General features: G+C 28.4%; 1 protein-coding gene and 1 pseudogene across 3 annotated transcripts; both read left to right on the top strand.

Moving 5' to 3' along the window:
* Positions 1-1,625: 1,625 nt before the first annotated feature.
* LOC145942790 (odorant receptor 13a-like) lies at positions 1,626-4,986 on the top strand. 2 transcript variants are annotated; one of them, XM_083049816.1, is made up of 4 exons: positions 1,626-2,173; positions 3,671-3,770; positions 3,909-4,034; positions 4,900-4,986. In XM_083049816.1, exons 1-4 carry the CDS (start codon positions 1,725-1,727, stop codon positions 4,951-4,953), a joined length of 729 nt encoding a protein of 242 aa, XP_082905942.1. In that variant the 5' UTR covers positions 1,626-1,724; the 3' UTR covers positions 4,954-4,986. The 2 variants fall into 2 exon arrangements, with proteins under 2 accessions (XP_082905942.1, XP_082905941.1); XM_083049815.1 differs by lacking the exon at positions 4,900-4,986 and adding an exon at positions 4,503-4,804.
* Positions 4,987-6,188: 1,202 nt separating this feature from the next.
* On the top strand, positions 6,189-13,860 carry LOC145942927 (uncharacterized; annotated as a pseudogene). Its single transcript, XR_014426439.1, has 14 exons — positions 6,189-6,707; positions 6,960-7,229; positions 7,508-7,976; positions 8,125-8,224; positions 8,363-8,491; positions 8,755-8,902; positions 9,633-9,673; positions 10,824-10,906; positions 11,149-11,418; positions 11,635-12,103; positions 12,427-12,526; positions 12,724-12,849; positions 13,266-13,421; positions 13,810-13,860. The product of XR_014426439.1 is annotated as an uncharacterized LOC145942927 (transcript).
* Positions 13,861-14,450: the final 590 nt, after the last annotated feature.

Below are 14,450 nucleotides of genomic sequence, written 5' to 3'. Positions count from 1 at the left end.
TAATATATTCCCTTTATTTTCTGCGTATTTCTTTGAACAGAAAAACTATTTGCAATAGAACAAAAATAATTTACCTTCTTGTTTTCCATTTGTCATGTTATCTTTATTATTTTTTGTGCATTATACATATACTTTTACATAACGATTTGACATAATTAATTTCATACATGTCTAAAGAATTAATTATATGTGTATTATAGTTATAACTGGATAATATTGCATTTCTCTTTTTATTCATATATCGTGTTCGAGAAAAAATGTTTTTACAAAATTATTAGTTTCCAAATTATTATATTATATGTTGCTAACTTATGCGACATCTCGCATATTTTCCGTCGTACATAATATGCTTTTTTGTATAATATTCCTTCCTTCGTCTCTTTTGTCCCCCCAGGGACTCGTTACTAATGCATTATCTTTCGATACGATAATGCGTACGTAAAGCATTATAAAGTGCAAAAGATAAGTTTCGCACGAGGTTGCAAAATATCGAGATGCAGCACATAGTCCTTGCAATATTATTACCATTGCTTTTATTTATGACTTTTTTCTCTCTTTCTCTTACTCTCTATTCATGCTCGAAAAGTTTTATTATGAAATAAAGAATTGCTGTCAGCTAGGGAGAGCATTTGTAATATTTAATGCATCAAATAGAGATAGGCACTTGCACTTATGTGCGCGAGCATGCGTGATGATCATTTTATATCGCAGAGAGGGAAGAGCTCCTCACGTGTTAGTCTTTGAAATGGACATTTCAAGATCTTCGGGATACAGAGGTATATATCATATCATACATTTTCCGCTTCTAGTGTGTTTCACGTTTTAATATATGCGTTTTTGACTTGAAGTGATAATATTTTATCACAAATCTATATAATTAATTAAATAACATTAATATAATTAATTATAATATATATAATTAATTTATATTATTTCTTCTGTGTGTATTAATCTTCTACGATCTATACATACGTGTATGTACATTGTTCAGGTTTTTTATTTATAAAATTTAAAAGAAAAAATTGTTAGATTTTGTGTGGGCAGTTCAATTACATCGCTTGGGTTTGGACCTGATCGGTTTGTGGCCTAAGACTGATGAAGCGAAGAAAAATCAAGGGTCTAGCATTCGAGTGGGTCTCGTCTTTGTTATGGTGATGTTTGGTTCCGGTGTTCCCCTTATATGGGCGCTCATGCGAGTTTGGGGCGACATGGTGCTTATGATAGACAATTTGCGAATTACGTTACCTCTTATAGTTGTTTCGGCAAAATTTATTATTATGCGATCGAAACGAACAGGTATGGGTTGGAGTCTATTCGTGATGTAAAATCCAATTTTGCATTTTTTTTCTTCGTCAAATTGTTTCATAGGTTTTTATTTATTTATTACTACAATAAATTAAATTTTAAAATGTGTACAAAATTTTTCTTTATTTTGCAAATTAAAAAACTTATTAGTTTCCAATTTTAATTAGTTTTTCAAAAACTTATCAATTTCAAATCTTTACATCCTAACAATATTGTTTATTTTTTTTTATATTGTCCAGTTCTGTTATTGTAAATACGATGGCGGAAAATTGGATATTGATTAAATTATTGATTTATTGATTTATACTTTAATTATTGATTTATTGATTTAGTACTACAATCATATAGTTTACAATCTTTGCATCCTAACAATATTGTTTATTTTTTTATATTTTCAAGTTCTGTTATCTATCGTAAATATGATGGCGGAAGATTGGACAGCGTTAAAATTAACCGTGGAGAGGGACGTGATGATAAGACGAGCACGAATCGCACGATTACTCGTAATATTGGGATACATTATAATGATACTAGCATTTATCATGCTAATCATTTTTCCCTGCTTTGGCATACAAATCAGACATGTAACGAATCTGACGGATCGAAACAAACCGTTACCGCTGCAGACGTATTATTTCTATAACACAGATCCGAGCCCGCAATTTGAGTTGACGTTTCTCGCTCAAGTCATAACGATCTCCCTGGCAGCTATAATTTACACATCGATAGATGCTTTCTTGGGACTAGTGATACTTCATATCTGCGGCCAATTGGAGAACTTCAGACGCCGAATAGTCAATTTGGTCTCGTGCAAAGATTTCAACAATGCTCTTAGTAACAGTGTGATGACTCATTTACGACTCATCAGGTGTGGCCTTTGATCGTGATCAATGTCACAATTTTGACAAAATCTTAAAAAAAGATTTCTGAACGAGAGTTTTAATTTTTAAATGTTAAAATGTTTCGTACGCGATTTAATATTAACATCAATCACACAAACTTTTTACTATATTTTCCTCTTACAGACTTTTCATTTAACTTGAGATCGAATTCTTTTTTGCAAAAGTTTAGTGTTATTATTTATGTTGCAATTTATTAAAGGACCCCCGTACTAATTCAATGGAAAATGGCTTTCCGTCAAATTGGCTGAATTTTTTATATGTTGTAGTTTAAGGCATTCTGATCAAAAGATGTAATAGCTTTAAAGCTAAATAATGGACAGTTACTGAGTTACAACCAGTCAAACATCTCGCAAAGCGCGAGTTTTTCGCGTGTTTGACTGGCTGTAAATAAGTAACCATCTTATTATTTAGCTTTGAGCCTATTATATTTTTTGTTCGGCAGATCATAAGCTACAACATATGAAAAAACCAGCTGATTTTATCAACATTCAATTTTATATAGGATTAGTGCGAGGTTTTCGAACCTAATAAAATCATAGATGAAATTGAATCTTGGTAAAATCAGCTAGTTTTCTCATATGTTGTAGCTTATGATCTGCTGAACAAGAAATGTAATAGGCTCAAAACTAAATAATAAATGGTTACTGATTTACAGCCGTCAAACGAAAAATTCGAGCTTTGCGAGATGTTTGACTGGTTGTAATTCAGTAACTGTCCATTATTTAGCTTTGAGGCTATTGCATCTTTTGATCAAAATGCCTTAAATTACAACATATCAAAAATTTAACCAATTCGACGGAAAGCCATTTTCCACTGAATTAGTGCGAGTTCCTTTATTATTTATCATACACATTTCTAGTTATAATTTGTAAAACAGGAACATTAATTTTCTTTTATTTATACACGCGGGATTCTCGAAATATTTGTTTTGACACTTAAAAATTATAGACCAGAGCATTGTCCTTGTCATTCAAGCAACGTGTAGTATATCATGTTGATGAGGGAGAGGGAAACAACAACGCATACCCTATTATACGAATACTAGTCAGTCGTTGTTGAGGAGCGAGTGTCGAAGTAACGTCGCAAGTGTACATTATAGAATGGACTGACGAGATAGAGGGAAAATAAATAATAACAATAATAATAAACGCAAAAATGTGTAGTTGCACTATCGGAGTATCTTTAACTGGTCATTTTTCAATGTTCAATGTCTTACTTGCAACTTACTGTTGTGCATATTATTGTTTTTCTCTCGTTCATTTGTATTTGTTTAGTTTGTGCATTTAGTCTCGGAGGAGTTTATATGTATATATTTATTATAAAACATCCAACTAAAAATTTAATAATCAATATCGAATCAAAGACATTTTATATATGATTTTTAGGTGTTCTCAAATGTGCATAAAAACTTTGTTTCTTGATTTTAATACATGCCATTACTTTAAACATACTTATATATATAGATTTGCCGATAACATTGAAGATACGTTCACTTTAATGATGTTCGGATTGTTACTCTATTTTGGTATTGTATTCTGCCTATGTGGTTTTTTATTGCTTACTGTGAGTTTTTTATTATACCATGAGTATATTTTAAAATGTTTAAAAAAGACGTTTAGACTTTTTTTTTTAATTTTCGAAACAAAATTCGTAATATTTATTTTACATATTATCTATTAATTAGTGCGATGTATTATTCAGGTGGTCACTGACAAAAAAGTAACTAATGCGGGTCTTCCACAAGCATGTTACATGGCAGTAGCTGCTCTTATTTTATTATCGCATACGTTTCTTTATTGCGGTGCCGGAGAACTTATAACACAGCAAGTAAGTTAATTATATATTTATATACAAGAATAAGTCATATATTGATATAAATAAATAAAATAAATTATATATTTATATAAATAAATATAATATAAATTTAGCTTTGTGTATCTTGTAATCAGTCATTATTTTATATATTTATATGTTCAATAATCGCATCAATAGAATTTTTATATATTATATATGTAATTGTGTTTGTCATTTTTTTATTCAAACTTAATGTGTCATATTGCTAAAAAAATATTGAGACTCATCATTGTTATACATATTAGACAATTTATATAAATATTAATTAAAAATCATTGATTGAAGTTAAACAAGTTTTTCATCTAAGTTTTTCGTTGAATGATGCTATAAAATCAAGTAAAATTCAATTTTCATTATACTTTTATTAGAAACTATTACTAGAACGGTTCGTAAAATAATAAACGTGGATATTCATATATCATTATGTATATATTTGTTAAGTGTAATGCAGTATATCGTGCTGTGTGCGAACTTGAGTGGTACAAATTAGAGTCGAGAAAGGCGAGGAATCTTATTATATTAATGATGCGAATTAACGAACCCTTTCGTATCACTGCAGGAAAAATTGTTCCACTAACGATGACTACTTTTTGCAGTGTAAGAGGTCGTCTTTAATATTTACATTTTTCTACATTCTTAAAAATGGATTTATTTTTGCATTAGATTTTTTTTGGTCAAGAAAATATATATTTAATTATTAATCGCAATTAAAACAAAAGTTGTGACAAATATGATATGAAAGTACAATCAACATTAAGTTTTTCTTTCGTTTAATGTGTATATTTAATATATTTTGCATTTATAGTATATTTCTAAATAAAAGCATATTTATTTTCAGCTATTGAAAACATCAGCTAGCTATATATCGTTTTTATTGGCGAAGCGAAGTTGAAGATATATAGACAGTATACATATAGAAAGTAATAGTAATATTATTATTTATTATTTTTTTGATTAAAGGAAATAAAAATATATTTTCAATTATATATGTATATTACAATATTACGGATAGAAACCAATAAAATGTAATTGCCAATTTTGTATTCAAAATTGTAATTGTTATCGTAGAAATAAAACTTTCACATTGTTTATCTTGTTGTATTTATGATAAATTATATTACTATGTATTGTGTGTAAAATGTGTGATAGCTTGTATTATCCATCACAGGAACAGAGTTTAATCAAAACTGAAGACTGAAGAATTGTGTGTGTTGTGTTCTCGAAGAAAAAAGTCCTATATTTTAAATACTTAGTGCAATTTCTGTGTACATGATTATATTAATGAGAGCGATTATGATTTTAATTTCTTTTCGAATTAACATCGTGTGATGCATTTATCTAGCTTTGAGCATGTTGTACATTTATTTCAATTTTGTGAAGAAACAAGATGAACAGAGAGCCTAGTCTTCGAGATGTAAGGATACGATTATTTTCTAACGAGGATTCGGCAAACTATTTGAATTGTTATCACACACATGTACTATGAAGTTACGATTACATACTTCGTAAAGCATTGGCAAATCTCGCCAAGAAAAAAACGCGAATAAAATATTTGTCAATGGCTGCTTTGCACGAGCAGTCTCGCGTTTTAAAAAGAGAAAAAAAAATAATGAAAAACATGAGAACAAAGCAAAATTATAGAAGATAAATAACAAGGATTTCAAATATCAAGATAAAGATTAAGTATAGACACATACAGATATTTACAGGAGCTTTTTCGACGATAAAAGAGTGAAAGATTAGACACTTCTGATGAGAAGTTACTCGAGTTATTCTTGAGTATTGAGATATTCTTTTATAATTTCTTATTGTATGACATCTCACTCGCTGGTACGTATATTTTTTCTGTGATATTAGTTATAAATCTTATGTTCCGCTGGATGGATTCTTTATGTCTATCTTTCTCAAAAAACACCGTATATTACAAGTTATACTTGATAGTACTGTAGCATTGCATTTATCTTGTTATTAATTGGTATATCTTTTGCCATAAACATTCGGAAAATATATGTATATATAATATTACAGATCACTTGAAATGTTAATATCACTTTTAATGTCACATCAACGAATATACTCTTGCATTAAACGAGGAAAATGCAAATGCGACATATCTTCTTCGTCGTATTATTTTTCTTTTATTTTGTGCATTTTTATTTTGGCATTTTTTGCATGTTTTCTGTATAGAAAACTTTTATCAAAACTTTTAGATCACTTTGTAACGAGAGATAGTGGAATTACATGCCACTATCTCTCGTTACAAAGTGAACACACGTAGTGCAGCGTTAAAGGATTTGAAAAAACTTTTGTAACAAGTTTGATGTCCGATGTGCGGGCTAGGACGTAATATATCTCTTGTCTTAGACCAGACGCTTTTTATGACTGCCCATTCTTATGTCCATCCAATAGACTTGTTTCGAAAAAGAAAATTGCGCTCAACTAGAGTTAGTATCTTTAATATTTAATGCGTGTTCTTGGACAAAACAGCCAGGTTGCTGCACTCGCATGCGAGCATGCGTAATGAACATCGTAAGCATGCGAGCATGCGTAATGAACATCGTAAAGTGGCAAGAAGAAGAAAGATCTTTTTTGTCATGTTCATATCAGTCTATGACATGGACGTTTCAAGATCCACAGATTACGAAGGTATTAATTCAATAACATATATTATATATATTTTGCTTATAAAATATATATATATATATTTTATATTGTAATAATTTCCTAAATTAGTATAACGTTGTATTATAAATATATAATATTACGTTACATCGCGTACATGTTATGCATTATTGCAGTTTTAATTTTTTTCCCAAGATTAAGGTTTTATACAACGTATGTGTAAAAATTTAATTGTTATTCCCATCTTTGATTTTCATAAAAAGATTATTTTGTCAGATTTCGTATGGGCTGTTGAATTAAACCACTTAGGTTTGGGATTGATAGGCTTGTGGCCTACAACTAATAGTGCTGATAAAAGAAGGCTCGGTCTTGATATTCGTGCGGGTTCCATTCTTATTTTGATGATATTTATTTGTGATGTTCCGTCTGTTTGTGCGCTTGTGCGAGTTTGGGGCGACTTGCAACTAATGATAGACAACTTACGAATGACCTTACCTTTAATAATGGTTTCGCTGAAACTTGTTATCATGCGATGGAAACAAACAGGTATAACTATGTTTAGAATTATTTGATGTAAAATGTACGATTTTACATTTTACATTTTATTTCTTTATCAAATTCTCGTGATTTGTGAGTGTAAAAAATATTGGATAATTATATCACACAGTAAGGATATTTAAGATTTATTTACAAAGTATATGTGAATTTCTTTTCGATTCGCGTTGATTAATATCTATAATAATATATATAAATAAATATCTATAATAGTATATAGTATAACATTTTTGTATACTATCTATATAATTATTTTCTATTTTTTTCAGTCCTTTCATCCGTCCTAAGCATGATGACGGAAGATTGGATGATGTCAAAGCTAAGCGCAGAGAGGAATGTAATGATGAAATATGCACGTACTGCTCGATTATTTGTAATTTATACATATGTTGTGATAGTGTCTGGTTTCACTTTGGTCATCATTCCTTCATGTACTGGCCAACCATTCAGATATCTTACAAATCTTACAGATCGAAACAAACCATTACCGTTGCAGACGTATTATTTCTATGACACAGATCCGAGTCCGCAATTTGAATTGACATTTCTCACTCAAGCCTTAACGATATTTTTGGTTGCGTATATCTATCTGATGGTAGACGCTTTTCTTGGACTTATTGTCTTTCACATCTGTGGTCAGCTAGAAAATTTAAGACATCGATTAGTCAATTTGGTCTTATGTAGAGATTTTGACAGAGCACTGAGTAGTAACATTGTGACTCACATAAGAATCATTAGGTGTGACTTTTTGATTGTAATAAGTTTTACAAGTCGAACTATTTAATTTTTGCATGAAGATTTTGATATTTACACATAAGGCTCGTTTTTCGAATAATTACTGATTTTATTGTTATATCTTTAAATACATATGTGTTTGTATACTTAGGTTTGCCGGTAACATCGAGGATATATTCACTTTTATTATGCTTGGATTGGTATTATATTTTGCTATTATATTTTGCCTATATGGATTTCAATCGCTTATTGTAAGTTACAATAGCGTAAATTTATCAAAAATATTTCTAAAAAATATATCTAATTTATTTTAAAAATAAAAATTTGGACAATATGAATTTATATTGACTTAAATTGATTTTTACTAATGAACCAGAGCTATTATTTAGGTGATTACAGAGAGAAAAATAAATGACACGGGAATAGTAGGCCGACTAACTTACATAGTATTTGTTGTTGTAATGCTATTTATACAAATGTTTCTCTATTGCGGTGTCGGAGAGCTGATAACAGAAAAAGTAAGTTATATATGAATGTCACATAAATGTTTATTTTACTTATAATTTCATCCAGTGTTTTCAGTGCGAAACGATATACATGTAAATGTATAGTTTTATATATAGATTTATATACAACTTTTTCATGCAAATATTGAATTCTAGAGTGAAATTTACTATTATACGATCTCTCTTTTACATCCGTGAAAGCAATCTAAACTGTGAAATAAGATTGTGATTTTTATATATTATTACATTTTTCATATTTATATACATTTGTTTAGTGCGAGACGATGTATCGTGCTTTGTGTGATCTTGAGTGGTACGAACTGGAATCGAGTCAAGCGAAAAATCTTATATTATTGATGCGAATCCAGAAACCTCTTCGTATCACTGCAGGAGGAATTGTTAACAATAACTACTTTCTGCAGCGTAAGATTACTAAATATCATTATTTTAATTACACTTTACAGCATTTATAATAAAATTGAATTATCAATTATTTATTTATATAAATCAGGAATAATAAAAACGATGATATATGCTTTACGGATTTTTTAACAGATGTTAAAACAAACTTCTTTTAATAAGTATATAAATGTTCTAATTTTATTCATATATTTTATCTGTGGATCAAAAAAGTATCATTGTTGGAATATTCGGAAAGCGATGTTTGGGACACGTGTTGTGCACTGACAGTTTTTAGTTTTCTAATGTCATTATGTTTAGTACATAATTTAACACGTACGTTTAATTGCACGTTGCTTATATCTTGAGAACATTTGATTAAAGAAGCAGTATCACTTGAATGAAATTATTGAGCAAAATTTTTAGAAGGCAGAAGAGAATATTTAAAAGGCACAACTTTTTTTCTTCCCTCTATAAGCAGGATCTTAACTCTCAGTCCTATTATATACATGTATATACATGTATATAGTGACTGTTTTTGTCATTCGAATATTAAGCAATATTATCAACGTTGAAAATTATTATTCAACAATCATCATAATAAAAAATATCATAATTATTGTTATACGGCTTAAATATTACAATTGTCATTATAAATTTGTAAGATGAAGGGAAGTCGATGATAGTCGATGCAATATTTTATAAAAGTTTATATTCTGTAAAATATACTTAATAAATATTTATTTCTTTTCAGTTTGTAAAAACATCGGTAGGATATATTTCGTTTTTGTTGGCGCACGCCTGAAAAGATAAAAAACTGGTATCTTATTATATAATAATTCAAGAATGAATAAGAAGAATGAGAAAGATGAACTTATTTTCCCGTAATTATAATTACGAATAAAGATAATTATATTCATTACAATAAAAATAAAGTATCAAATATACTTTACTTCAATGTACTCGCTATATTTATTGTAAGAAATCTTATTAATAATGTGAACCCAGAATTCTCTTCGTATTATTGCAGGAAAAATTATTCCTTTAATAATATCTACTTTCTGCAATGTAAGATTAATAGTTTAAATATCAATAGAGAGAGAGAGAGAGAGAGAGAGAGAGAGAGAGAAAGAGAGAGAGTTTAACTATGTATTTTGCACCTACGATAAAATCAGAAGTGCATTGACATTTTACGTAACGTAAACTTGCCTGATTACTTGCTTGATATTAACATGTCGCATCAGATTTATAGAAAAATTGTTGTCGCACTTTAAATTGTGTCGCCGAATGTGTCATAAAATCATATTTTTACATTCCCAGCAGATATCAATGAGGAAAAAAGGATGGCAATTTTACACATGTAGACTCGCACGAGAAACTTTGGTACTTATAGCTACTTTTACTGAAAGATAGCTATGAGATATATATTATAAATCACACTTGATATGGTAGCACCGCATTAATTTTGTTATTAACTGGTCTATTATTCGCTACAGATATTTGAAAAACATGTATATATAATATTACAGTTCACTTGAAACGTTAAATCATATTTAATGTTACATCAATAAATATATTCTTGCGGCGAAAATACGAGAATGCAAATGAGACATTACATTTTCTTTATCGTATTAATTTCTTAATTTTTTTGCTGCAGTTTTTGCGCGTCTTCTATAGAGAAAACTTTTACCATTACGTATGAAAAAACTTTTGAAATAAGTTTCTGATGCGCGCTGAGTAATATACCTCTTATCTTATTAACTCAGATATTATTAGGCGATATATTTTATGACATATTCTTACCCATCAAGTAGTCTTGTTACGAGAAAGAAAATTGCGCTCAACTAAGGATAGCATTTTTAATATTTAATTAATGCGTGTTCTTTGACAAAACAGCCAGGTTGCTGTACTCGCATTGCGAGCATGCGTAATGAGTATCGTAAAGTGGCAAGAAGAGAGAAGTTTCCTTTGTCATGTTCATATCAATCATCTATAACATGGATATTTCAAGACCTACAGGTTACGAAGGTATTAACTCCATAACATATTATATATCTTTCTCTTATATGGAATTTTTTTTTCTATTGTAACCATTTCCTAAATTAGTATAATGTTGCATTATAAATATATATAGCATTGCGTTACATCTTACGTGTCATCGCATTTCTATAATTTTTTTTTTTTTTTAAGAATAGAATGTATTTTATACAACACATGTGTAAATTTAATTATCCCCATCCTCGATTTTCATAAAAATATTATTTTCTCAGATTTTGTGTGGGCTGTTGAATTAAATCATTTAAGTCTGAGATTGATCGGCTTGTGGCCTACAATCAATAATGCCACTAAAAGAAGGCCCGAACTTGATATTCTCCTGGGTTCCATTCTCATTTTGATGATATTTATTTCTGGTGTTCCATCTGTATATGCGCTTGTGCGAGTTTGGGGCGACTTGGAGCTAATGATAGATAACTTACGACTTACATTACCTTTAATAATAGTGTCGCTAAAACTTGTTATCATGCGATGGAAACAAACAGGTATATTTATAATTATTTGATGTAAAATATACGATTTTATATTTTGCAATTTATTTTTTCATCAAATTCTCGTGATTTGTGAGGGCAAAAAAAATATTGGATAATGATCGCACAGTGTATATCAATTTCTTCTCGATTCGTTGATTAATAAACAGCTACAATTGCTGTATATAACATCTTCGTACTATTCATATAAATTTTTCCAATATTTTCCAGTCCTTTCATCCGTCTTAAACATGATGGCGGAAGATTGGATGATGTCAAAGCTAAGTGCAGAGAGAGATGTAATGATGAAATATGCGAAGACTTCTCGATTATTTGTAATTTACACATATGTTGTGACGTTATCTTCGTTGACTTTGCTCATTGTTCCTCCATGTATTGGCCAACCAATCAGATATCTGACAAACCTTACAGATCGAAACAAACCTTTACCGATGCAGACGTATTATTTCTATGACACAGATAAGAGTCCACAGTTTGAGTTGACATTTCTCACTCAAGCCTTGACGTTACTTTTCGCTTTATATGTCTACTTCTCGGTAGACGCTTTTCTTGTACTTGTTGTTCTTCATATCTGTGGTCAGTTAGAGAATTTAAGACACCGATTAGTCAATTTGGTCTCATGCAAAGATTTTGACAGAGCACTGAGTAATAACATTTTGATTCACATAAGAATCATTAGGTGTGAATTTTTATTGTAACAAGAAAGCTCAACCACATAAGCTATTTGATTTTTCACTATTTGATATTCCTGCATGTTGATATTTAAATATAAAACTCGTTTTTCATGTATGGTTTACTTATACAAAATATTATATTAAATTATATTAAACACACTCTAAAATTAATTTTTTATTATTATTAATATACATATACATATATACAATATATAATATTTATTAATGTATTTTTTAATGTTATATATCTGTGTATACAATTATATTTAATGTCTTAATTACTGATTTTATTATTATATCTTTAACCATGTATATGTTGTATACTTAGGTTTGCCTATAACATCGAGGATATATTCACTTTTATTATGCTTGGATTGATATTATATTTTGCTATTATATTTTGTCTATATGGATTTCAATCGCTTATTGTAAGTTACAATAGCGCTAACGTATCTAAAATAGTTAAAAAATATATCTAATTTATTTTTAAAAATTTATTTTTAACTATTTAAATTTATTTTTTAAAATAAAAATTTAGACATATACATTGCATATTATTATTATTGAATTTATGTTGACTTAAATTAATTTTTATTTTTATGAGTCAGATCTATTATGTCTTTAGGTAATTACAGAGGGAAAAATAAATGACGCGGGAATCCTACAAGTAGGCTATATAGTATTTGTTGTTATAATTCTATTTATACAAATGTTTCTCTATTGTTGTGTCGGAGAGCTGATAACAGGAAAAGTAAGTTATATATTAATGTAAAATGTTTAAATGTTTATTTTAATCTAACACTCGCGGATGACACTCTCTGATGATTTTGATCTCTATTATGTTATCAAGACATATATTAGTATTCTGAGTAATCTCCTCAAAAAATCTTAGCTTATTTTTTATGATAGAGAGAAGCTCTGCGTATAAGTTTGTTATTTCTTATGCAAAGTAAAAGATAACATCACCCGGTGCTTTCAATGCAGAATGATATAAATATACGATTTCGCAAAGGTTTACAACTTTTCACACAATATTAAATATTAGAGTAAAATCATTATATGAATAATAATATTATATTATATAGATTTTTCTCTAATTTTTTCATTAACGTAGAATCTAAACGAGAAAAATATAGTTTTTATATATCATTATATATATCTGTTTAGTGTGAAACAGTATATCGTGCTTTATGTGATCTTGAGTGGTACAAACTGGAATCGAGTCGAGCGAAAAATCTTATTATATTATTGGTACGAACCCAGAAACCTCCTCGTATCACTGCAGGAAGAATTATTCCATTAACAATAACTACTTTCTGCAGCGTAAGATTATTAAATATCTCTATTTTAACTACAATTTGGCAACAATTATAAATAAAGATCAACTTATTAGTCATTTATTTATATAAATCGGGAGAAATGCGATAATATGTATATTTTGTTGACTTTTTAATAGATATTAAAACAGAATAATTCTTTTAAGTATAAAATGTTCTAATTTTTTTATTCATATATTATATTTGTAGATTAAAATAGTATTATCTATTAGTATTAATTATTATACGACTTAAATGTTACAATTGTAATTATAAATTGATAAGATAATAAATATAGTCAATATAATTTTTGAAATTATAATCAATACAATAGATATATTTGATATAAATTACGTTTTGTAAAATCTACTGAATAAATACCTATTTATTTTCAGTTTGTAAAAACATCGGTTGGATATATATCGTTTTTACTGGCACAAGCTTGAAAAGATCAAACTGATATCTTATTATATAATAATTCAAGAATGAAAAAAAGAAAGATGAACTTATTTTCCCGTAATTAGAATTACGAATAAAGATCAATAATTGTCTTTGTTACAGTAGAAATAAAATTTCATGTACCTTAATTCAATATTTACTTGTTATTTATTGTAAGGAATTTTATTAATGAAACAAGCTCAGAGAATTTTTTTTGTATTATTGAGAAATGTTAAGAATTGAGAAGTATAAGAAAAATTATTCCTTTAACAAAAACTATTTTCTGCAGTGTAAGATTAATAAGTATCAATTAAAGTTTAACTACATTTTACAGCATTTAAAGTAAAATCTAATTATTAATTATTACCATTATTTATATAATTCGAAAAGAATGCAATAATATAGTCTGTAATATATACATATGTTGCAATAATATATATATATACATACATATATATATACATTTTTTAAAAATATATGTAGATACTAAGATAGGATATATTTCTCAAGTATATTAACAATTTAACTTTCAATATTATATAATTTTATCTTCGCACGAAAAAATCAACGTGAAAAATTTTCATTTTAATATTATACT

The sequence above is a fragment of the Prenolepis imparis genome, unplaced genomic scaffold (genome assembly GCF_030444845.1).
Source record: "Prenolepis imparis isolate NDT839.2.m4 unplaced genomic scaffold, iyPreImpa1.0 SCAF_11, whole genome shotgun sequence".
Lineage (NCBI taxonomy): Eukaryota > Metazoa > Arthropoda > Insecta > Hymenoptera > Formicidae > Prenolepis > Prenolepis imparis.
Note: the sequence above shows the minus strand (reverse complement) of the source record. Positions and strands in the feature narration are given on the sequence as shown.